Source organism: Cephus cinctus, unplaced genomic scaffold (assembly GCF_000341935.2).
Source record: "Cephus cinctus unplaced genomic scaffold, Ccin1 Ccin1_scaffold0462, whole genome shotgun sequence".
Lineage (NCBI taxonomy): Eukaryota > Metazoa > Arthropoda > Insecta > Hymenoptera > Cephidae > Cephus > Cephus cinctus.
This window is the reverse complement of record NW_014333138.1, coordinates 1,074,537-1,097,124: the sequence shown is the minus strand read 5'-3', so window position 1 is coordinate 1,097,124 and position 22,588 is coordinate 1,074,537. Positions and strand designations below refer to the sequence as shown.

At 35.9% G+C, this 22,588-nt stretch overlaps 4 protein-coding genes across 11 annotated transcripts; 1 reads left to right on the top strand and 3 right to left on the bottom strand.

The window, feature by feature from the left end:
* Positions 1-52: 52 nt before the first annotated feature.
* On the bottom strand, positions 53-8,770 carry LOC107268047 (1-phosphatidylinositol 4,5-bisphosphate phosphodiesterase). Its single transcript, XM_015740404.1, has 20 exons — positions 8,600-8,770; positions 7,334-7,393; positions 7,040-7,180; positions 6,904-6,983; positions 6,685-6,820; positions 6,513-6,613; positions 6,259-6,425; positions 5,620-5,830; positions 5,290-5,548; positions 4,507-4,698; positions 4,215-4,383; positions 3,977-4,134; positions 3,083-3,286; positions 2,748-2,946; positions 2,282-2,452; positions 2,036-2,176; positions 1,612-1,789; positions 1,025-1,228; positions 632-878; positions 53-383 (listed from the first exon to the last, which is right to left on the bottom strand). Exons 1-20 carry the CDS (start codon positions 8,768-8,770, stop codon positions 315-317), a joined length of 3,258 nt encoding a protein of 1,085 aa, XP_015595890.1. The 3' UTR covers positions 53-314.
* A 478-nt stretch (positions 8,771-9,248) lies between these two features.
* LOC107267919 (aquaporin-11) lies at positions 9,249-12,646 on the bottom strand. Of its 2 annotated transcripts, none has more exons than XM_015740121.2 (5): positions 12,516-12,646; positions 11,473-11,755; positions 10,559-10,833; positions 9,756-9,894; positions 9,249-9,669 (listed from the first exon to the last, which is right to left on the bottom strand). In XM_015740121.2, the coding sequence occupies exons 2-5, from the start codon at positions 11,651-11,653 to the stop codon at positions 9,473-9,475; spliced, it is 792 nt and encodes a 263-aa protein (XP_015595607.1). In that variant the 5' UTR covers positions 11,654-11,755; positions 12,516-12,646; the 3' UTR covers positions 9,249-9,472. The 2 variants fall into 2 exon arrangements, with proteins under 2 accessions (XP_015595607.1, XP_015595611.1); XM_015740125.2 differs by lacking the exon at positions 12,516-12,646 and adding an exon at positions 11,205-11,362 and having other exon boundaries at positions 11,473-11,594.
* Positions 12,647-13,384: 738 nt separating this feature from the next.
* LOC107268008 (MIF4G domain-containing protein B) lies at positions 13,385-18,902 on the bottom strand. 4 transcript variants are annotated; one of them, XM_015740307.2, is made up of 9 exons: positions 17,916-18,902; positions 15,620-15,704; positions 15,388-15,487; positions 14,985-15,231; positions 14,635-14,869; positions 14,447-14,565; positions 14,210-14,353; positions 13,840-13,968; positions 13,385-13,746 (listed from the first exon to the last, which is right to left on the bottom strand). In XM_015740307.2, exons 1-9 carry the CDS (start codon positions 17,958-17,960, stop codon positions 13,519-13,521), a joined length of 1,332 nt encoding a protein of 443 aa, XP_015595793.1. In that variant the 5' UTR covers positions 17,961-18,902; the 3' UTR covers positions 13,385-13,518. The 4 variants fall into 4 exon arrangements, with proteins under 4 accessions (XP_015595793.1, XP_015595794.1, XP_024941083.1 ...); XM_015740308.2 differs by lacking the exon at positions 17,916-18,902 and adding an exon at positions 16,910-17,080; XM_025085315.1 differs by lacking the exon at positions 15,388-15,487 and having other exon boundaries at positions 17,916-18,208.
* Positions 16,994-21,988, top strand: LOC107268007 (probable ATP-dependent RNA helicase DDX47). Of its 4 annotated transcripts, none has more exons than XM_025085313.1 (10): positions 16,994-17,129; positions 19,002-19,401; positions 19,498-19,570; positions 19,700-19,793; positions 19,865-20,029; positions 20,094-20,260; positions 20,332-20,568; positions 20,654-20,877; positions 20,949-21,210; positions 21,716-21,859. In XM_025085313.1, the coding sequence occupies exons 3-10, from the start codon at positions 19,502-19,504 to the stop codon at positions 21,857-21,859; spliced, it is 1,362 nt and encodes a 453-aa protein (XP_024941081.1). In that variant the 5' UTR covers positions 16,994-17,129; positions 19,002-19,401; positions 19,498-19,501. The 4 variants fall into 4 exon arrangements, with proteins under 4 accessions (XP_024941081.1, XP_015595789.1, XP_024941082.1 ...); XM_015740303.2 differs by having other exon boundaries at positions 16,996-17,125; XM_025085314.1 differs by lacking the exon at positions 19,002-19,401 and having other exon boundaries at positions 16,997-17,125.
* The last annotated feature ends 600 nt before the right edge of the window (positions 21,989-22,588 follow it).

The following is a 22,588-nucleotide window of genomic DNA, read 5'->3' as shown; positions in this document are numbered from 1 at the left end:
CGTTAAATTAACGAAGGAGATTTGATCGGGAGTTAAAAACGAAGATTATAACTATGCTTTTCTAAATTTATATTATTCATTATTATTCGTGCACTGTCTATAATAATCATTGTGTTCGTATTTTATATGTAATTAGTTAAAATCGATTGAAATGCGTTACGAATATTATACGAGGCGATTGTATCGCTTAGAATTAGTATACGGTATAGTAAAATAATATCACAAGAGTAAAGTCATTAACATATCTCGTACAAAGTGTTGCAAAATGTGTTCACATTTAGCAATAGGAAATTAGCGATGTACGTTTTATCAGATTATACGTAAAATTCGGATTTTGATGACAAATCATATTCGACCGATTCGTTTTTGTACATTTCTATGGCCTGTAATAGAAATTAAAAGAATGCATAAGAATTGAGTGTCGTTTATTTATGTACATATAATTATAACTAACAATGGCAGTATACTTATTGTCAATAGTGACTGAGTTACTAATAACGGTGGAAGAATGCTTACAAGAATTTATTAAAGATATCCGAAAATCATTGAAAACGTTATGGCCAATTAACAAAGGCCACGTAGAGGTTAAAGAGACAGGAATAAAATTAGAAAATATTTCAGAAATACTCACCGCATCGATATCTTTATCCAAATTGGCCACCTGCTTCTCGTGAGTGACTTTGAGCTTTTCTTTTTCACGACCTTGTTTAATTTGCACGGTTTTTCGTTCCTCCATGAATTTCTTCGTGTTGTTCTGTTTCTTTTCGCGCAAACGACGATCCTTGTCGCCCTTAGTTTTCAAAGCCTTGTCATTCATAACCTCTTTCATGGTCTCGACAGAAATCTTTGCCTGATTTGCATTCATATCCTTAATATCCCTAGCGAGCGAGTGAATAAAATATTGTAAATAAACAAAGAATTATTTAGGATCACTTGAGATAAACTGTGCAAAATAAATATGAAATCACTATCTTTGAAAACGTTTGATTTGAGAAAAAATAATATTCGACTCGGAGCTGCTTACTTATCCTGCTTTGCCTGTAATTGCTTGTTCTGCGTTGCCTGCACTACTTCAATAAGCTTCTTCATTTCTTCCCGAGAATTTTGTATATGAGTCTTTAGCAATTCCCATTCCTCTTTTCTTTGACGTTCCATCATGGCAGACCATTGGGACGTCTGCTCATTTATAACCTTTTTTACATTGGCGTCTTGCGCTAGAGCCCCTTTGCTAAAAACGTGCAAAACATGAAATGAAAAACAAAGATTGACTTCTCGAAATGCCGAGTGGATTTACAGCCCATTTTCGGCAAACAAGTAAATGTAAAAATAAAGTCGGTAGTTAATCTTTCCTGGAACAGGCACTGAGGAGATACTAGTGAAGACTGCCAACCTTATGCCTTATGGAGCCAGCATTGAACATTTAGCATTTATGTACGTACATACAAGTTCGTTTCAGATATAGAATACATGGGAATTGGCAATCATTAGAAATAATTTGTCGGTGGAAGAGGGAACAAATTTTTTTTTTAGTATATAATGTCTAATTTCACGCATAATGAAACTGATATGATGTGAACATTTTTATATTATAATTATTTTTTAATTACTTACTCTTTTCCTTTGGTTAACTTATCAATGGCCGTACAGTGATTTTTCTGCATGGTTTGTCTTTCTTTCAAATGTTTCTTCCTCATGGTATCGAGTTCCTTTTGCTGTTTTTTGCCAGTTTTCGAGAAACCTTTGTCCTTCCTCAAAAAATCCACTGTCACTGGTTCTAGCTTGAATTCCTCTATCAATACAAAATCCAAAATATTAATAATCCTAAATTCATATGTGCCAAATTACGCGAATCAATGATAATTGACATATTCACGTGGAGAAATAATTTACAAATGATTCGTTCCAGTAATATTTACACGTTAAATTTATTGATTGGGACTTGTGAAGTAATAATCATTAACATTTCAAAGAAGTCCAACTGACGTTGATTACAGTTAAAATCGATTAATCTATTTCTAAATTCAGATTCGCGTACCTTTCTTTGCTTCCTCTTCTTTTTTCTTCTTTGCTTCCGCCTTTGTATCTGTTTGCTCAATTCCCAGACCTTTCATTGCCTCATCCCTTTTCTCAGCTCCTTTACTAAAAGCACCCGGATCCGAAAGCATCGCCATGAAATCTAATTACAGTATTAATCAGCATTGAATTCTATTGCTGAATAGACGAATATAATTCGATCATCCTTTGGATTATCAAGAATATTATACTGATAGGAATATTATACCTTCAAATCCATCGGGTACGTAAATCTTGAGTTCAATATTACAGAAAAGCATGGGCAGTGCCATTGGAAAATTTGCTTCTGTTTTCAAGGAGATATGTCTGTATCCAGCCTGAAGACCATCTAGAGGTAAGATGCGTTGTCCAAGAAGCTTTCCACTTTCTTCGTAAACGCCTGAATATCAAAATCCATAATTAATCACAATTATTAAAATCCATACGAATAATTGTTCAACTGCTGAATCCAGGATAAATGAAATTCATAAAGAGACCGTATAACGATATAAAGTTTTCCTTTGAAGTACTTTTTTCTTTAAATTTAATTATATACAGTCATCGTGCTATTTTCTAAGAATCGATGAAAGTGTTTCATTATAAAGGAATGTGGTGCCTATAGTCAATCTCATAAGCAGACCAGAACAGGGTTTCTCAAATTATGTCTGGTTAGAAAATTGGCTGGTGAGTATTACCGATTCTGAGGACGGCCAAATCGGGAAGGACGACCTTTCGGAAAAGGAAGGGTTCCTCGTTGTAAACGGGATTGAGTCCATTCGCAGGAACCATTCTCGTCCTGAACTCCTTCTTTATGGTGTCTGCAGGAAGACCGTACATATCCACTTCCACGAACGTTCCGACCTTCTTATCCGACAGGAACTGCCCGGCAATTACCTTCGAGACGAATAACAAGAAAAACTCAGATACTGAACTTTGAATTTTTTCTAATTTAAAAAATGTTTGGTAACCAAATGGCTTTATTATCATCTTTTTGTTGGATTCAGTTCTTATTTGTTACAATTAAATTCACCTGTACTGAACACTGTGCTGTGATTACGCCGTCCACTCCTTCAGCAAATGGATCGAAACTTCGATCAGGTCGTCTCATAAAGTCTGGCTTGAGCAAGTATCCAGTTGTTCCATTATATTCGAATTTTCCTTGATTTAATTGCATTGGCAAATCCGGTGTTTGAAAGTTTAAAGCAACCATTTGGCAACCCGCGTTCCAAAATACCTTCAAGTATGCGTACAGGTTGAATAATTAATAAAGCCGTGCGTTAGAACTCATAATAATTTTAGCCTATGAGAAACTTTGCCCATAAAACAAATTACGAATTATTTAATGGAATTTGTAATAAATATTCTTGATACTTGACATTGTCGGAAAGATTAAACCGCGATAAGACACTTCTTGTCTTTTACCTTTCGTGACCAGATTTTAAAGCAAGCCTGGAATTCGATTGCAAAAAGTGAACCTTCATTTTAATCTGACAATACGACTGTAACGTGAAAATCCTTACAAAAATTTGCATGGTATCCCACAGTGTCTAGGTACGTATTACGGAAACTTTATGAATTCTCATAAACCTCCTCAGAGTTTTCAATAAGATTTCTAGACCACCTAGGGAATTTAGAGTAGGCTTCCTAAACTTTGCAAACATGTAAATATTTCGTTGGCATTTCCTTACGTTATTGCGGATAACAAATCCTGAACGGGCTACTAAAAAGTGACTAGTAGTTGCCCATTTTCTTTTTTTTTCCGTTCTTTATCCTTTTCTATTCTTTCTTAGAGAATTCAATATTGCAGAAACGCCAACCCGTACCTATGTATCACTATTACCTATGACATCAGCGCTCACTTTCTCTAAGTATTGTATACGATTTTCCTTTTTTCTTTTTTTTTTGTCTTCCTTTCCCGTAATACCTGTGGCATGTAGTTCGAGGAATCGGCTCTGGTACCCTTTGGATATATACGACTCATTTGTCGTTTATTATAATTCACAAATTCCACCGAAGACGTCTTCAGGTAATTCAACGCAGCAGTTTCCGAAAAGGAGGACATGTTATGATGGATATTCTTTTCTATAAATATCAAAAAAAAGGGGAAGCCAATCTGTCTGCATTTAAGGAAGAGATATCAATTTTTCAAATTTCTTACGTACTCTCGGCTGTTTCAAAACTTTGGAATTTAATTGGCTGAGCGTAGTTGATCATCGATGACAACCAAGGATGACAGGCCATCGTACTTCCGGTATGTGGAATTGGTGGAGCTTCCCCTTCGGCACCCCCCTCAGCGCCAGCAGCAGGAGCTCCTTCTGCCGGAACTTCCTCCTAGAAGAAGGTCACCAAAAAAAGAATGTTGACTCATCAATACCATACAGAGATACCCAGAATAAATTTTTTTTAAAGTAGAAAAATAAATTTGAACAATGAAAGATTTAGAGGGTTCAATACTTTAGGTGGTTCCGGTGGAGGTGCTCCTGCTGGTGCACTTGGATCCTCAACGACCTCATCTTTAGCTTCAAATTGACCTGAGCGGAAAAGTTCCAGTTCGACCTTTTCAACTTCCGGTTTAAGCCTCTTATTCTTTATGAGGATTTTACGTTTCAATGCGCTCGGCGGTGGTAAAGGATTTCCTGGCTCCAACTGGAATCCATTTTATAATTAAATGAGTAGTAGTCGTTTTCAGAAAGTGATTAACCCCTTCCCGTACTTTAACGAGTCTAACTCGTGATGAAGATTTTGGCCCAAACGTAAACATCACGAGTAGGACTCGTGGACTGAAAATTAATTGATATTAATTTTCAGAGTTTCAAGTAATTTCCTATTAGATATTGATTCAAGGTGAGCATTTTTCATAATTAAATTTTTTGTTTATAATATCCTTTTCATTTTTAGGCGTAGTATTATTAGATTCCTTAGGACAAAGCCACACTTGAAGACGCTCAAAAGACTGTAATTTCTATTAAAGTATTGTTTATTTATGAAATATAGTTTTGAAACTGTTATTTGTCATTATAAAATATAATAGATTTATAATATATATAAGAAAAAAGAATTAGTGTTTATGTCCATAAAAGCTATATCGCGTAAAACAAATGGCTATATCACAAGTATCTACGTTTCGGTTAGTATTGCAACTGCTTTCGAACATCACTCTGGGCTTGGGCCCGGATTTCGTCGAGCTAAACGGCACGGGAAGAGGTTAAGCGAGCTCTATCATATAAATATAATTACAGGGTAGTCCTTAAGGGGTTCCTTGAGTAACAAGTCGCCAAGGATTTCGTCGCAGTATTTCGCCAATTTGTATTGCTGTTTGAGGCAACAGTGATTTTCAAAGCTGAGAATTATGGGATAATCTGAAGTGACAAATGCAGTATCACGTAGTGCGTAAATAACGTCCTTGAAGAGGATATCAGTGCACATGGCTTTTCCGTGAGTAATTATAGGTTCTTCATCTTCTCCTTTGCCATCCCAACAATCCAATTCCACGCATCTAATTGGAATAAAATATTTGATAATTTTCTACAATCAAAACTCACGATTTTAGTTGCCGGGGAAACTAACCTACAACCAGCCAGTAAGACTTGACGATACATTTCCACTGTACTTTTTCCACCAATCTGTCGGCCACTGAGGTAAGTGTTGTGACTTGAATTAATGTAGTAATGAGCTAGTGGCTGATCCATGTCCATCCACTCCTCAAGTTTATCCAGAAATACTGGCGCGTTCTCGTCTGACATTAAATAACGAGTGAAGCCATCCTTGGTTAACCTCTCTGTGAATTTTTAAATGTAATTGAAACGACTCCTTCGATGGGACTCACAATGCAGTCGTTTGGTGCATCAATTTGTAAAGTCTAATCTAACCTAGCACTTTAGGTTATATTATATACTAAGAATAAAGGAACTCTGTTTTATATGCTTAGCTGCAATTTGTCGTATTTTTATGGGGCAACATTACCATGATGCTTCGCTAATAATCGTGGTAACAAGTGTGACTCTGCATAATGCTATGGCAATTGGTATTCCTGGACAGAGTTGACGATTAATGATTGTCATGATTTGAATATTAATATGAGAACACGTGCTGAATGTATTTTTCATGGATATTTGAATTTTTCATTAAACCTAACCACTTCCAGTTGATTGAATTGAAATTAAAAGGGGACTTTGTAAATGAAGTTTTTATCTTGATTAGACTTACTTTCGCTCTTTGCCTTTTCGTCTGGCTCATAATCGTTAATGATCTCGACGCATCTCTTGTCGTCGTACAGCGGATATAAAATTTCATTAAGTCTTGGATCCCTTTGTTTTTCGTTCATAAATTGTATCAGTTGCTCGAGATTTATCGAATCTGATTTTCCTTTGGTTCTACGAAAGAAATTTTTTAAATAGTTAATGCCTCTTTATTCTTAAATTTTTTGAAATTTCTTATATTCAAATTTGAAAAAAATTTACATAGATTGAAAGAGTTCCTCTATATCGTTTCTGGGACAGATTTTATGATAAAGTGTATAAAATTTATCAAAAGTGAAAGCCTCCGGTTCGATTTTGTCACCCTGAAAACGATACATATTTGAACAAGAATTTTTTAACTTTTAAACAATTTTTTAATTAAACAATCTCTCACCTTTCCACTGGGCAGTCCTAAATCAGCCAATCCCTGATATACCAATTTTTCCGTTTTTCCCGATGCAAAAGTTTTCGATATCACTTTCACCGGTACTTTTCCTTTCGGATCCACCGAAAAGCTCAATCTCATCCAACTAAAAAGAAACCCTACAATTACGTAACTGCTCCTTCGATACAGTACAGAAAAAATTATCGTACGGTAAAATTGAAAACTTACTGCTTCATCAACTGAATAGTAGGGCAAACATTACTGGCTTTAGTATTATGCGTAATCAACCGTAAGCCAGCTTGCCAATCCTAAGAAAAAATACAAATTTACTTGATCTTTTAACCTAAAACGTTGCTCAAGTTACCTTGGCAGTCTGTGTGTCGGCACAAACGACATGTTGATAGTTAATATTCGTATAATCAACACCCGAGCAGATAGTCAAACTTTTTTCATCCAATTGTTCAGTGGTCCCATGTTTGCTTAATTTGTTGCACAACTTTGGATCCTGTACGAGTAATAAAAAAAAAAGTATTTACTGTCATGACCGTATACTCAAGACAATGTTAATGGTAATTGAAGCAAAATGCTAAGATACTGTTCTATGCGAGACATGAAGATTGCAGTGGATGAGAATTCTTATAGAATTCATTACAAGTACCTTTGGTGTTCCGCCGTAACGTATGTCGCTCACTTGAGCTAGTTCTATAACGTCTCCATCCTGAGAAAACGTAATTTTCATCATAGTATCGCACGATGAAAAAATTTCATAAAATAGTTCTCCCTACTAGTGCAATATCGATATATACATAACATAACTGCATAAACGCATACATATGTGTGTCTGTATATATGTATATAGGTGTATGTATAAAATCTATTGTCAAGGAAAGTGCATAGCAAAGTGCATCCTGAGTGCATAAGAACAGTGTTATTTCCCCTTTCGGTACTTATAGGTAAATATTATTTATAAATTCATAAACGTCTTGTTCGAGGATATATATAAATAACGTTGCCGATAGACATTCATTACGCAACCGTAAAATTTTGAAAAAAAAAGACGAATTCGCGTGTAAACATCGAAAATTTTTTCGGCAAAATATGCAGAAACACAGAATTCAAATTTTCTATTGTCTGTGGCTGCATTATTCCTTTACGAAGTAACCCATTTCTCCATATTAAAAGTCAAGTGTCTTGACTGCGATTGGCGAAATTTTGTTGTCTTCCAGTATTAAAAACTTTATTAGTCAATATGGTAAAATATCTATTAGGATAATTTCTACAGCGTCCCGACTAGCAAAAATAACAAAACGACCGTAGAATTTACAAATATCACGTAATGCTCTCTCATTGTTCGTCGCACTATTGTCTTTTAAATCCGCATTGAATATTCAGGGTTATAAGTTTTTTTTGAACACCCTTGTAAAATTTTACTCTTTCCCATTTTGCATTCTGATTCACTCGACCCCTGACATTTCGCTTTTTCCATTCGCTTTGATATCTTTCATCAAGTGCCCTTGAAGTCCACCATAATTATTCTGAAACCACCACCATTGCAATTATAGAGGACTCTTAAGCTTAACGTTATCTTACCGTTACTCAGATATTTTAATTTTATACATTTTACATAAAAATCTGAAACTGCTTTTGGCTCGGTACAATCATTGATAACATATACATGTATATCTTTACAATAAAAAAATACCGAGTTTCACAGAATAATTTAACCACATGAATAATATTGTTTGGGTTTCTCAATCGTATGTAAATTAGACAAATCTGCACCGGTGAGGATTCTTTAAGTTAAATTTTTTTTCGTAATCCCGGTGTAATACTGGTTTTCAAAACTTTCCTTTGCCCGCCCGTTCAATTCATCCTTACACAATATTTATTATGCCAAATTCTAAGGACAAATAAAGATAATCACCTTTCCCTCACTTTTCCAATATATGAAAAATCCATACTCGTCGACTTTGAATAGACAACTCGGCTCGAACTCGGTGCTTTCTTTATCCTCGAACCAGCGATCAAAAGTCGATCCATTTCGCAGAAGTTCAGGAACTTCGATTCGCCAGTTAAATTCAAACTTTTTAGTCATCCTGTATTTTTGGAAACTTTATCAAACCGCATAAAGTCGTGCACCAAGTATTGAATATCTTGACAATCATCTACTTCTTCTTGCAATTTTTTTTCTTATTTTCTGCAATTTCTATATAATTCTTGTACTATTCGTAGCTGCTGCACAATTGCCAGTAACAACGTTCACGCGAGAACTGGCCCTTGACTGAGAGAGTTTGGCCTAGTTAGTCGTCTAATTCGGTTAACGTAATCGAATTTTGCGGCATTAGCCCCAAGCACAATCGGATATTACTGTTACAGAACCGCCTTCGTTGTCTTTATCGGTTCATTTGGTAGATTTCCCCCAGAATCATCCAATAAGAATATAATAACATAACCTCTTTGAAGTACATCAGTTCGGACTGTTCTTCCGTATTAATAATGGATATAAAATCGAATTACATAAATCACTGACAATTTCATGATCCATTAAATCCCGTAATTAATTACAATGTACATTATTAATTTATAATCAATAACAGACTAAGAGAATTTATTATTATAATTAATTTGTACAGAGCTATCAATAAGATTTGTACGGTCCAATATCTTAAGACAATTGATATCTAATTATACTCATACATAAGTATACATAAATATAACTATTTACAGAAAAATATAATTGACCTTTGTTTTTTTTCCTTTTTCACCAAATTTTGTCAATCCAGAATTTCTTTCCAACTCAAACAACCTTCTGCTTTTGTTGCCGAATGAAATTTTGCACAAAACTCATCTTGTAAACGCTTATGGATGCGATTGAGCCTGCACATGCACCGACCCAATACACAATAACGTGTTCCATGAAACTGGTACCCAAACAGCCATACTTCAATGCAGTCGCCAAGGCGGGATTGAAGTAACCGCCGGAGTAATTAAAGGCTGGAATTGTTGAGTGAAGCATTATCATTAAATAAGTAAAATGGCAGCCTGAATACGTAGTAAAGTGATTGTCAATCACAACGTACCAGCAACAACTAGAGATGTACCGACGAAGGAATCGATAGCAGTTGCGAATCTTGGATTAAGGTCACCCAAGACTCTTGAAGCAACCCTGCACATGCAAGTGGCTATACATTCGATGAAAGCTCCATAAATGACAGGTACCTGTAAAGAAAATAATCATAAATATACAAATTAGCAGTATTTATAGTGCGTATATATATTTTTGTCTATGGGCTAATGCGGGGACAACTACTTCAATAAATCGAATATTCTAAAGACTTGTGGCTGTTTCGCGGTCGGACCGCGCAAAAATTTCATTTTATGGGCTGGTTTGCGAATTGGGAACAAAATTTAAACCCTCGAGCGATCGGGCGATTTCAAGACATCCTGAATTTGTCATTTTGGGGTATGTCCTCAAAAATATTACCGGCAAATTCAATCGTAAGGCTAGTTTAAGGATTATCCTCAAAATATACACAAAACGGGGACTTTGGGGAATGTTCCTAAAAGATTCTTTCTGCTGAGATGAAATCGCTGTCACCTAATTGGCTGGTAGTCAAAAGCAATGTCCTGAGAATGAACATTTTAATATATTATTAATATAATATAGGTATAAATAGAATATATATAAATCATATATATTATATATAGAATATGTATAAATTATATACAGAATATATATAAAATATTTTTAAAAATATGTTTAATGTATTGAAATCGTATCCGCAATAGCCTAACGCCAAATTTATATATATATATAGTCTCCGCCATTTCCCACAGTAATTTAGTATATAATTTTTGCTACAGTAATACCATGAACACTAACCTGAAGATCCGTAGTACAATCCTCAAAAGCTCGATCCTTATGTGTCGGTACAATTTCCAGAAACCAGAGTAGCTGAATGTAACGAAAAACAACGAGGCCGCCAACGAGTTCGGCCCAGATAAGTAAAAATGCATTCCTTGCACTTTTTTTACCCTCGACAAGTTCCTCGAGATGCGTATAAGGACATGCAGTCGCGTCACCCCAGTTGAGCGACCACCAAATCGTCAGGACGAAGAGATAGATCGCGTACATGGAAACGCCCCAATTATCCGCGACTGAAATCCATTTAAAGCGACAGAATGAAAGTTCCAGAAGCTGAGCTACAACCGTGAGGGATCTGAGGTCCGCAGGAAAGAAGTAGACGAAGAAGAAGAAGATGATGATGATGAAGAAGGAAAAAAATTAAGTGAAAGAGAAAAATTCAAGCGAAAAGATTGCGTGGACTCGACTCGCCGTGTAATTCCAGCAATTACTGTTTCACTGAAACCCGACACGATTGTCATTTAAACGTCACCCGTAAATCAACTTATGTGTACCTGTACACCTATATGGGCTGTTTAATCGAAAGTTTCGAATTTATCGAATAAAAATCATCGAGGCGTGCAGACGAATCGAATGAAAAAAAAAATCATTTTTTTTTAATTACTCATTGCTTCAATCTGCACTGAACAGACATTCGTCATGGCGCGTTGCTGTTGCGATGAAAGATTGATATTGCTTAATTACTGTTGAGATAAAAATGACAGCGGTACTGGAGTTAAAGAAAACATTTGTTCCTTGGACTGTACACTTAACTGAATTCACCTGTAATTAAGATTGCAGACTGATTTTAATTAGCGCCACTGTACGATGTATAATTATACAACTACCTTCTGTCTTTCATATCTTGCACAACGTCATATTATCGAACTTACTTATGATCAATTCAAAACACGCCCCGCAAAGTTCGGCCGTTGCTATACCCTCGAGGAAAAGCGATTTCAGAAAAGAGTCTCGTACATAATATTCTGTATACTTTCTGCTCCAGAAAGCTATCAGGCTTGTAAGTATAATGTAAAGTGTCGAAACTGCCAAAGCCAGTAGAGTATCTGTCATCTTATCGTAGGAAATTGCAAAGGAATGATTTACGACTCAATTCGATAGTGGCTTGACACTTGACACTTGGATGCTTGTGAGAAAGCGAAATATTCTGGAAACCTGAAATAAATAGAATCATTTTTTTAGTTTGAAATTTATTGGTATTATTGGTAGTTAAGCTTGTCACGCTAATGCTGCTATGTCATATTTTTTGTGAAACTGCCAGATTGTGTAGGCTGATTTGATTATATTTAATGATTGCGTCCTAGATGTGGAATATTAAGGAGCAGTGTAAATTTTTGTTTTTTCAATGACTAATGTTACGTTTACTGCGAAAACAATTCTAATATGAATTATTAAAGAATTTAAAATTCCGCGCGGCTAGTGACCTACAACTGGATAAAAATTAAATCACCATTGCGAACGTGGTTTCTCTGTAATTCTCGTGTAAATTGTTTAAATCCAATTTTGTATGCGAACTGGTTATACGGCGTGCTTATAAATCGAAATTTATACGCGTACCTACAGCATTCCGTATAAATATTAATTGACCGAAAAATATAAATTTTTGTAATTCATTAATATTTTTCAAATTTTGGCATATTCATAAAATTATATATTTGGTGAATTTTTCTGTTTTCAAATAACATAAGGTAATATTATATTTGCTGACCTTACGCAATTACTGTTAATAAAGCAATTTTAATGCAAGCTTTGCGGTTAATGCCAACGGGATATAAATTTGGGTCTCGTTGTGAAAGCGAAAAGCAAGAAAAGCTGATTTAATAGGGCATTAAAGGAGAAAGAGAAGTCAGAGAAAAAAGTAAAATAGATGAAAAAAATCTGTTCTCGATAAGAGCGAAACACTGCTATTACGTACGTGTGCGGAATATTACTTAATATTTTCAAGCTTTTCACTGCTTTCGTCTGTTTGGCCACGTTGCCTGGCCACACTATTCGAAACTGGCAAGTGCCAAATATACATGTAGACGCGTTTGCCTTGTCGCTCTAAATAGATTCTCGACCAAATTACACGACCAAGAGACAAGTACAGACTAATATATATTACACATATAATTGGAGCAATAGGAATTGATTAGAAGTGGTTGCGATTCAAATTATTGATGACAGAATTCAATTAATTAGCTGTTAATTGACCAACTTCATAAATTAATTGAATCCGAAATTCCATTGTAATTTCGATCGATAATGTATTTCAAAATTAGTTACGAAATTCTAATTAGTATGAAAATTCTCTATTTTTGTCTATTATCATAAATACTACATGGTTACTCTAAACTTACTTGACTCTAGCAGTGATACTCTTGACTGTTACTGCGATGAAATAAGTAGGCGAACTAGAAGGTATGAAATAATGTAATATTACAACATCCTATATGTTACCCAATACCTAAGGCGTAGGTACACATTGCAAAGATTCATGAATATTCAATATCGAATCTTTATATCTTGAATTATCATATATATTTCTCTGTTCGAGAATTTTTATTTGGTAATGATTTGGAGAACAGCTCGGAACTCTTTATCTGCATTCAAGATAAATGCAACGAATTAAAAAGAAGTCACGGAAGTTAACGTTTCCTTCTCAATGAAAATGTAAAAAATTTATGCTTGACTTCACTTTATGTGTACCGGAAGCTAAATATTTCTTATTTATCCGCAAACAAATAATGGATTCGTTATAGATTTTGCATTACTCATACATGGATTTTCAACACAACAATGTTCTTTTTCTAAGAATTTTCTTCAAGTCTGTTTGAAGTTTCGTTTATTACCGTTATGGAAAGAAAATTACAGATAGCATTAAGAAAAGGCACAGTAATAAAAGTTTCGATGTAACCAGCATGAAGAATTGTCCAAAGTCATTTCGATGCACCAGGATAATAATATATTACAGCCGGTGCCGGAAGTTGCCAATGCGCCGCATGCAATTCTATTAATTGGAGTAACGTTCTCTTTACTGCTGGTGGTGTTGTCTGTTCAGCAAGAAAGGCATCCCGGACGCTACCCAAGAGTTGCTGAAGTTGAGCTGGCAATTCCGTGTCCAGGTCCTTACCAATGCAAGTAAGGATGAAGAATAGACAATCCGTCTGGTGATCAATTAAACGCAATAAATTAAATATTGGAATCGTATATGATTGAAAATATTTACATTTTCATGTGATAATGAGATTTTATCTTACCTCAGCAAGAGAATTTATCATGGGAGGCTGCAAACAATCGTGACAGCATTTCCACAGTAAAGTAAGTAAAACGCGACCTGGAGGAACTCCCTCTTGTTGTGTCTTCAACTGTAGCTGTCTGCGTTTTAGCTAAAATAAAAATTATATTCTATTAAAAATTTCATATAATAAAAATTGTTTTAAACATTGATACGAAAATGATTTCAGTAAAATTATAGAAATAAATTCCATAAAGTATGTTCTTTACGAGTATTATCCTTGGGCTGTTATATTTGGCTATAAAAAACAGGGACGGTGATAGTCATAAAGCAATGTTATTAAAATCACACGTTTTTAGTAAGTAATTAATTACTCAAATTATCTGACATACCTGACAGTACATTTCATTGAGAAAGCTCATAAAAGCTGAATAATGGTGGCAGGCTGTGATGTCCTGTAGTATTCTACTCCTCTCCTGGTACCATTGCTGACAAGTATTCAGCAACGATTCCAGAAAGGTCTCTTTGATTTCTTTCTGAGCAAAAGACATGCGGCAATGTAGATAAATGGTAGCAATCAAGAAAATGGGATAAAAATAGAAAGAATAATATAATTTCCATACGGTTACCTCGATTATGGTAATGCAAATCTTGGCTGCTGGTTCCGCGTATCTTCGATTTTCTACAACTCGTTCCAAAATGTGTCGTACAAGTTCCATCAGTGCTCGAGAATTCAGTAAATTTGGATCTAATAAATAAAAATTTTAGAATCAAGATTTCATGATAATTAAAAAATAAAAAAATTGTATAAATTTACCATCTATTGCCTTGATCAACGTGTCCTGCACGTTTGGTGGAAATTTGCCTAATTCTGAAGCATCCGAAATGTTCATAGCCTTTGCTGCCAAAACATCTGCACTATTCAAGCTCTTAGACCTTTTCAATCCATAAGAAGATACGAATGATAAGGATTTAGTGAGCTTTCCAGGTTTCGGTAAATTTGCAGCTTTGGCTTCGGTTTGATCGACGCTAAAGTGTACTCTACCGGAACCCTGATTTGGACATTAAAAATATATTAGATATAAAGATAATCAGTTAAGATAAATTAGTTAACAATGAATTAATTTTTCATATAAAATAAATTCTCATCTTATTCAAGATACGAACATGCAGAATATTTCCACTGGATGCCGACGTGTTCAGAGCGTGTAAATGCCTCATAGTGGATCCCGTTAAGGGATGATAAGACGCAGATTGATGTGGATGATGAACATTCTGATGCAACGGATGCAGGGGATGCTGCAATTGCTGTTGCTGATGTTGTTGTTGAGCGTATAGGTAACGATGTACATTTCCACTGGATTTACTGTGCTGAAGATAGTAGGAGGATCGGTCCGACGAGTTCATCTGGGATCTTTATCAGTGAAATGTTTAATTAATAAAGTAATAAAACCTATATAGATCTATAAAATCTCTCAATCTCATTGCAGAACCACAGCTATCACTTTTATTCACACTCAACCTACACGATCATCGAATCATTCATAAGAAATCCAATGACAATATTTACTTGGAAGGATGCAAGTCATTCTGTTTCATAGTGAACTCCTTAGCATGCACGTTCAATTGTGGATTAGTAGCGTTGGCCGTGGTTCCGTCCGTTCTTACACCTACAATGCAATATATTCCAATAATAAAAAATCATCTCAGTCATTGGAATTGCATAACAAAATGTAATCGTCAATACTCGAATCATCGTTAGATAGTAACGCGACCTTAGAATCGATAAAAAGAATACAAACCTGGAGGCCGATAAATTTGAAGGGTTGGTTTAGATTTGGGACTGACTATGTTATGATTTCGTTTTTGCAGAACTGCATCCCTCATCTGCAATACATAATACTTTTTCATCCTTTCACATATTATGCAAGCAAAAATTACAATAGAATACTAAAAGAGTATAAGATCCCAACAAACCACCCTCATCTCAATAACAATAGCTTGTAACTATCATTGTATCATTTGACTAAAATCGATCGTCCCTATAGCACGGTAAATAAGTATACAACAACGTATGACGGGTTGCCAGCGTATAGGCGTTCATTAAAAAAATAGTAATCTATTACCACATCAATGGTTAAGAAGCGTCTAGCCAAGTCTGTCTTTTTCTACAGACGTTTCGTCGTATGAATATTAATCATTAAGTCTAGTTTATGAGCCTTTCATTATATAAATTGAAATTCGTCGGTTTTCCTGTATAACCGATGCGTAATACAGTATTGCACTTTTCACTCACGGCGGCAGCACATACGTATTTCTTGCATACAGTCTGTAACTCAGCACAAGGTAACATATGATCACAATATTATTTAGCATGTGCACCAACTATACCAAAGTCTGCGTACGGAGATTGTAGAGCTTTTTAAGTGGAAGGTCGTTATGCGATGGAATAATTGTCGCGTTGTTCTTCAGACCAAATTTGTACTGACAGGTTACGGCGAAAGTTTTTATGGTCAGTCAGTAAGTAACAGTAGTAGAAACGACAAATACCAGTGTCGCTCGTTGTGAATACTCGATAGTTTTACTAGACTTTTGTCGAGTGACGAAGAGAGGGATAGATCATATGATTTGATACAAGAAGTAGACACGCAAGAGTGCCATCGGAAGAGGCTGGGATCGATCTTATTTTGGTAGTATGACACACTGAGGATCTCCGGAAAAGAAACGATTCCCGGAAACAAGATAGGTTTGCGACGTAGAAGATACCTCGCGGTTCACTAGGAGACATTTGGATGGCTTCTGATGCTTTGAGGTTGAAGAATCTTAAGAACGTGTTTGTTCAGGGCACATTGTAATTTCATTAAACAACCGGATTATAACTATTGATCGTTTTTATTAGGGTGGATATACGAGAAGCGCTTGAAAGAACTTCCGGGAACGTATGCTTTTTGAAAAATGTATAGCTTTAAAAGGAAATGTAGGATTTTAGTTTCTCGACATTTTCATTAATTGATATGATCTTTGTTTAATTCTTTTGTTTATGACTTTTAAGATTTATTTGTATTTCCTCCTATCCCAATGACGGAACTCACAGTGAGAAGATAGCGAGAACCATGCTTGTTAAGGCTGCAACACGAGCCACGACACCATCACCAATCGCTACAGGTCCTTTCAATCACGATGGATGATATCACTACTATTTCTCTTGTGCACTTTCCTTTACGCTCTGAGCAACGTACGTTACTTCTTGCTGTACACAGAAGCTGCACGATCCGATGACTAGGAACTAATAATAGGCCGACGCAGCCGTGAGTAAGAATATATATCCACCATTTAAACCAGAGACTGAAATACCCGCGTTCCACACCAGCTACGCTACCTTGCGTCTTCGTTTCCGTCGAATCGCTATTTATTCCTCTTCCGCGACGCATTTTGATCGTTTTCAATTTATATGTACTCTTTCGATTCCATGTAAAGTACCGACACGACACGCGCCTGCTACGTAATGAAGAATATTATTAATCTATTGCGTTTCTTATTTTAATTACCATCTGTGAAAATTGTGAACTGACTGTTTTTACGAAAAAGGTTTACTTCATTACATTTTTTTAAGTGCAATAGGTGATACGTTTCATTTTTTATTTATTTTATGAGAACTGAGCATTTTTTATCATGATGGTAGATTAATTTATCTTAGATTGTGATTTACTCAATTCTATGAATATCCAATATTCTTTGTTCTGTCTCGCATGATTCGGTCTGCTTATGCTCCAATAATTTATTTAAATGTAGTCCCACTTTTTCGTATAGTGATACGTGACTCATACAAGTCGTTCTTAAAGGATCGACCAATGAATTACATTTCTCGGAAAAAAACATATGTTCCATCTACCAGAATATTATTGATGTATAGATTATATTAATAGTATAAAAACTGTGTTAAATTATTTTGACTTCTCAATTCTAATATAATTCCTCGGTGAAAATTAGTTGTACAATAATACATCAGTCAATTGGAATAGAAGATTATGTTAACTACTATAAAAATATTAATAGAATTAAAAAATATCTATAATGTTAAACCAACTATTGTGCTACCTTGCTCGTAGTACGAGAATTCCTTTTGATAAGCTCGTGAACCATTTTTTCGTCTCGTTTTTCGTATAAAATTCGTAAGATTGCGATTTAAATGTCAATGTAATGGTAATATCGACAAATGTAATACTCGCAAAACTAATCGGTCGGATAATTGCGCGTTACGCGTCCTCAAAAGCTTTCACGAAATTCTAGATGTTTTAGAATTTTTTCGAATCTTATTGGGACGCGTTCTCAGCGCGGGAACACGCGAATGTTTGTCGCAATGGCAATCACCATTGACTGGACTAAGAAAACATTAATGACTGCATTATACGGATCCCCTACCATTGCGCAAAATATACGCGATGACATAACTCTGAGGAAACGAGGTGTGCCTGATTCCTTGTGGATTAACACCTACGCTCATTCGAAATGTCATAAACTGCTTTATTCGGCAGCAGCTATACTTACATTGTATGACTGTTCCTATCCATGCAGGATTTTTTGAATCTGAAACATTTTTTTCTTTAAACTCTTCTCCATGGAGTATGAAAGCATAAGAAAATGTTTTTAAATTTGAAACTTTGCACGTTCGCGGTTGTTCACGTGGTGCGAAAATTTTACGCACGGTGGCAGTAGCGGCGGTAACGAAAGAAACGACACCATTGGTCAATTTCCGCCTCATTCGCTGAGCGTACTCACTGGGTCCGGGCCCAAATTGTGGCCGCACCTTTAGGGTCTTCCGACGGAGGCCCTCAGCCCCTCACGATAGGCTACAACTGCTACGACTAGGAAATTCCGCTAAAAGACGTAGAACAAAACTTCGATAAATTATGTCCTAAAATTGCATTTTCCTGGGGACCAGTTTTATCAGTTTCGAAAAATTCTACCAGATTCATTATATAAGACACAATGGCGGTAGCGTACTCATAAGAGGTTCAAAGCCCCCGTCAGGAGCCCAAGAAGGTCCTATTGTGACCACAACTTGAGCCCGACCCACTGAGCAAGCTTAACGGTTGAGGCGGAAGGGCAACCCCCGACATCATTATAGGTGTAAGAGGGTGACTATAAAAAGATCGGGAAACTTATGTTTTCGATATTACCCAGATTTGGGGTTTTTCTTAGAGTATACGTTCAACCAATCATAAATGTGACTGGTTCGAAGCTCCGTCCAGGTGGCGCGTCGTCATCAGATGTTTTAGAGCACCACTCGGTATATGGACCTCAGGAATATCACGCGTAATATTACTATATATACTCGACCAATAAAAGTTGGACCCTGAAAATCGGCTCATTGGACATCTCCCTACTCTTCTGTGTAACACGGGTATACTTCACTGAATTTATTCCAACACTATCAGATTCGGTGTATAAACTCTGTAAGTTCCTCATACTCAATTACATGTAAGTTCTGTATCGGTACATCGCCATCTAGTGTTGAACTCTCAATCTTGATTATACGAGACTAGTGGCTAGCACATCCTCCATTGGGGTTACAGCCATAAAGGTAAGGAAGGGAGGCAGGAAGGATTTGACTACATATATCTATAAACACATGGATTTTATGTTAAGTTAGGTTATGATAAACTGTGATTTTGTTAAGTGAAATGGACGAGGATAATGAGACGGAAATTGTGAAGGAGAAGGACGACGAAGAAGTGTCATGGAAAGATTTGGTAATGCCTTAGTTTGTTTAACTTTATTGCGTATTGATTTTAACCTTTAAATTGTATTTGCTTTTATAATATTTGATGGTAATATTAGTAACTGATTTTTTTCCATTGATGCTAATTTTTTTTTTATAGGGTATAGTGGATTCTCTTTGCCAAGCATGTGAAGAGCTTAAGTGGAAGACACCCTCCAAGATTCAGAAAGAAGCAATTCCCTTAACTCTGCAAGGTAAAGAAATATGAAGCTACTTATATATTTATTGTATTAAACATTGTTTAACACTTACAATTATTTTGTAGGGAAGGACGTGATAGGATTGGCTGAAACTGGATCTGGTAAAACTGCAGCGTTTGCTCTTCCAATATTGCAGTCGCTATTAGAAAATCCGCAGAGATACTTTGCACTGATATTGACACCTACCCGTGAATTAGCCTTTCAAATTTCTGAACAGTTTGAAGCACTGGGTAATAATCAAATTATGAATGAATCAATAATAACAAGTATGAGCTCACATGTTCGTCCTTTTAGGTGCAACTATAGGTGTAAAATGTGCTGTAATTGTCGGAGGAATGGATATGATGTCCCAGGCCCTTTTACTGGCCAAGAAACCTCACATTTTAATAGCAACACCTGGAAGACTTGTAGATCATCTAGAAAATACAAAGGGATTCAATCTACGCTCCCTTAAATATTTGGTATTACTAATCATATTGATTGTTTTGCACATGTGAAATAGATTAACTATAAATATTTTATGTAATTTCAGGTAATGGACGAAGCTGATAGAATATTGAACATGGATTTTGAAGTAGAAGTAGATAAAATATTACGCGTAATTCCACGCGAGAGAAGGACTTTATTATTTTCGGCAACGATGACAAAAAAGGTACAAAAACTTCAAAGGGCTTCGTTACAAAATCCAGTGAAAGTGGAGGTATCCACGAAATATCAAACCGTAGAAAAATTGCAACAATACTACATCTTCATTCCCGTAAAATTCAAGGTACTCGTGTCTTAATATGTCGAAAAGAAAATTAATAACAATTTCAAAAATTACTTCAAACTCTGACAATAATTTTGTATCGCAGGACGTTTATCTAGTACATATATTGAATGAATTAGCCGGAAACAGCTTTATGATTTTTTGCGGCACTTGCAACAATACAATGCGAACAGCATTACTTTTGCGAAATTTGGGATTCATGGCGGTACCATTGCATGGGCAAATGTCGCAGAATAAACGAATAGCTGCCTTGACAAAATTCAAAGCAAAAAATCGTTCCATATTAATTTCCACAGATGTAGCAAGCAGGTATACAAACGACTAGGTAGAATGTTTTACTAGTTATGCATATGACATTTTTATTCTTATCTTACCTGCAGAGGTCTGGATATTCCGCATGTGGACGTCGTTATAAATTTCGACATCCCGACTCATAGTAAAGACTACATTCATCGCGTTGGCAGAACAGCGCGGGCTGGTCGCTCAGGACGTTCCATTACATTCGTAACGCAGTACGACGTTGAGCTGTACCAGCGAATTGAGCAACTGATTTCAAAGCAGCTTCCGATTTATCCTACCGAAGAAGAGGAAGTAATGTTACTGCAGGAGCGTGTGGCTGAAGCACAACGTATGGTTAAGATGGTAAGTATCACTTAATTTTCAAGCGTTTTAATTACACTTTCTTCTTATCTTTTGGATTTTAATTAATATTTATACACGCACGCACACAGTCGATCATTTACTGATAATTCGTATCATCCATTCGCACAATCAAAAATACTATACACAAGTAAAAGGTGTTTGTACAGATTTATTCAGTTGAAAGGTACCAGTGTACTTTTTCGACAATTGCCAATGAGATTGTTTTGGTTCTGCCTGCGCCAGTCATTGTAAAAATTTTAACAGCCAAAAGTGAGCGAGTTCATCAGCAGTAAAATCCAACTGATCTATTTCAATTGAAAAGATCTGTACACTACATTATTCAGGATTCCAGAAAGTTGATAAGTGTTGATATTCATTTTATCGTAAGAACTTTAATAGTCATTTCTTTTCACTTATAATCGTATCGCCTAGTCACAGCTGCGTTTTTATAAGATTAAAGTAATTATCATTCAAACGATCAATCGTGCTCCTTGTGTTTCGCTAGGAAATGAAGGACATCGAGGAGAGTAAGAAATCGGGAAAAGGCAAGAAGAGGAAAGGTGGGACTGGTGATAATGACGACGACACCGAGCAGTCTTTCGGCGTCAGGAAGAGAATAAAGGGTAAAGGGAAGGGGAACAAGGGCTGATTGGCCCCAATTTACTTCTTGTGCTTTCTCCTTTTTTTTCTTTTATATTATTTATAAAAATGGTACCGCACTACTTGTCCTTTGTATATTCCTCAAATTTACATCCGTCAATAATGTATATTCAGCCAAGCAATGAGTATGCTTAATTTTCCTTTTCCCGTTAACGTTACTGCGTTGCCCGCCTTGATCGAAGAAATAAGGAACACGATGCTGCGGGTAGCAAGGTTGCCAATGATAAAAAAAAAAGAAACGTAGATTGAACACAATGAAAATAAGGAAGCGCGTCTAAATCGTGTCGCGCGCGCGATTAAATGAAATAATTAGCGAGATACAAAAAATAATTATGAAAATCATGAAATGCGCGGTGGTCTTATACCTGATGTAGGTAAATATCGCAACGATTACTTAACTCTTAAATGTAGGAGACCACGAAGAAGTCGATAGGACGCGATCGGTCACACCGATCTTGAATAAAAATAAAAAAAGAAAAGAATCGGGATAGACAAAATAATCTCCAAAATACAACAAGCATCTCAGACGTATGTACAAAAATAGAAAATATTGTCGCAAACCGATATCCTATACTCTGCACGCAAAAGAGTATAACAATTCCGAACACAAACATGAAAAAGAGAAAGAAAAAAAAAATGAACGAGAACGAGTGAAATAAAAGTTTCGCGAAGAGACGATGTAAAAAAAAGTAAAAAGAGGGGGGGGGGGGGGAGAGAA

What these genes read in the sequence shown, in the direction of transcription:
- LOC107268047 (XM_015740404.1), bottom strand. Translation starts at nt 8,770, where the DNA reads ATGACTAAAAAGTTTGAATTTAACTGGCGAATCGAAGTTCCTGAACTT. An exon ending in CCGACACACAGACTGCCAAG is followed by an intron (nt 6,984 to 7,039) that starts GTAACTTGAGCA and finishes ATTTTTTCTTAG; the next exon opens with GATTGGCAAGCTGGCTTACG. An exon ending in GAGGAACTCTTTCAATCTAT is followed by an intron (nt 6,426 to 6,512) that starts GTAAATTTTTTT and finishes TTTCTTTCGTAG; the next exon opens with AACCAAAGGAAAATCAGATT.
- LOC107267919 (XM_015740121.2), bottom strand. Translation starts at nt 11,653, where the DNA reads ATGACAGATACTCTACTGGCTTTGGCAGTTTCGACACTTTACATTATA. An exon ending in GTGTTTTGAATTGATCATAA is followed by an intron (nt 10,834 to 11,472) that starts GTAAGTTCGATA and finishes AATGGATTTCAG; the next exon opens with TCGCGGATAATTGGGGCGTT. An exon ending in ATTGTACTACGGATCTTCAG is followed by an intron (nt 9,895 to 10,558) that starts GTTAGTGTTCAT and finishes TTTTCTTTACAG; the next exon opens with GTACCTGTCATTTATGGAGC.
- LOC107268007 (XM_015740304.2), top strand. Translation starts at nt 19,502, where the DNA reads ATGGACGAGGATAATGAGACGGAAATTGTGAAGGAGAAGGACGACGAA. An exon ending in AATTCCCTTAACTCTGCAAG is followed by an intron (nt 19,794 to 19,864) that starts GTAAAGAAATAT and finishes ATTATTTTGTAG; the next exon opens with GGAAGGACGTGATAGGATTG. An exon ending in TACGCTCCCTTAAATATTTG is followed by an intron (nt 20,261 to 20,331) that starts GTATTACTAATC and finishes ATGTAATTTCAG; the next exon opens with GTAATGGACGAAGCTGATAG.
- LOC107268008 (XM_015740307.2), bottom strand. Translation starts at nt 17,960, where the DNA reads ATGGTTCACGAGCTTATCAAAAGGAATTCTCGTACTACGAGCAAG. An exon ending in TCAAATTTATCGGCCTCCAG is followed by an intron (nt 15,488 to 15,619) that starts GTTTGTATTCTT and finishes ATTGCATTGTAG; the next exon opens with GTGTAAGAACGGACGGAACC. An exon ending in GTTGATCAAGGCAATAGATG is followed by an intron (nt 14,566 to 14,634) that starts GTAAATTTATAC and finishes TTTATTTATTAG; the next exon opens with ATCCAAATTTACTGAATTCT.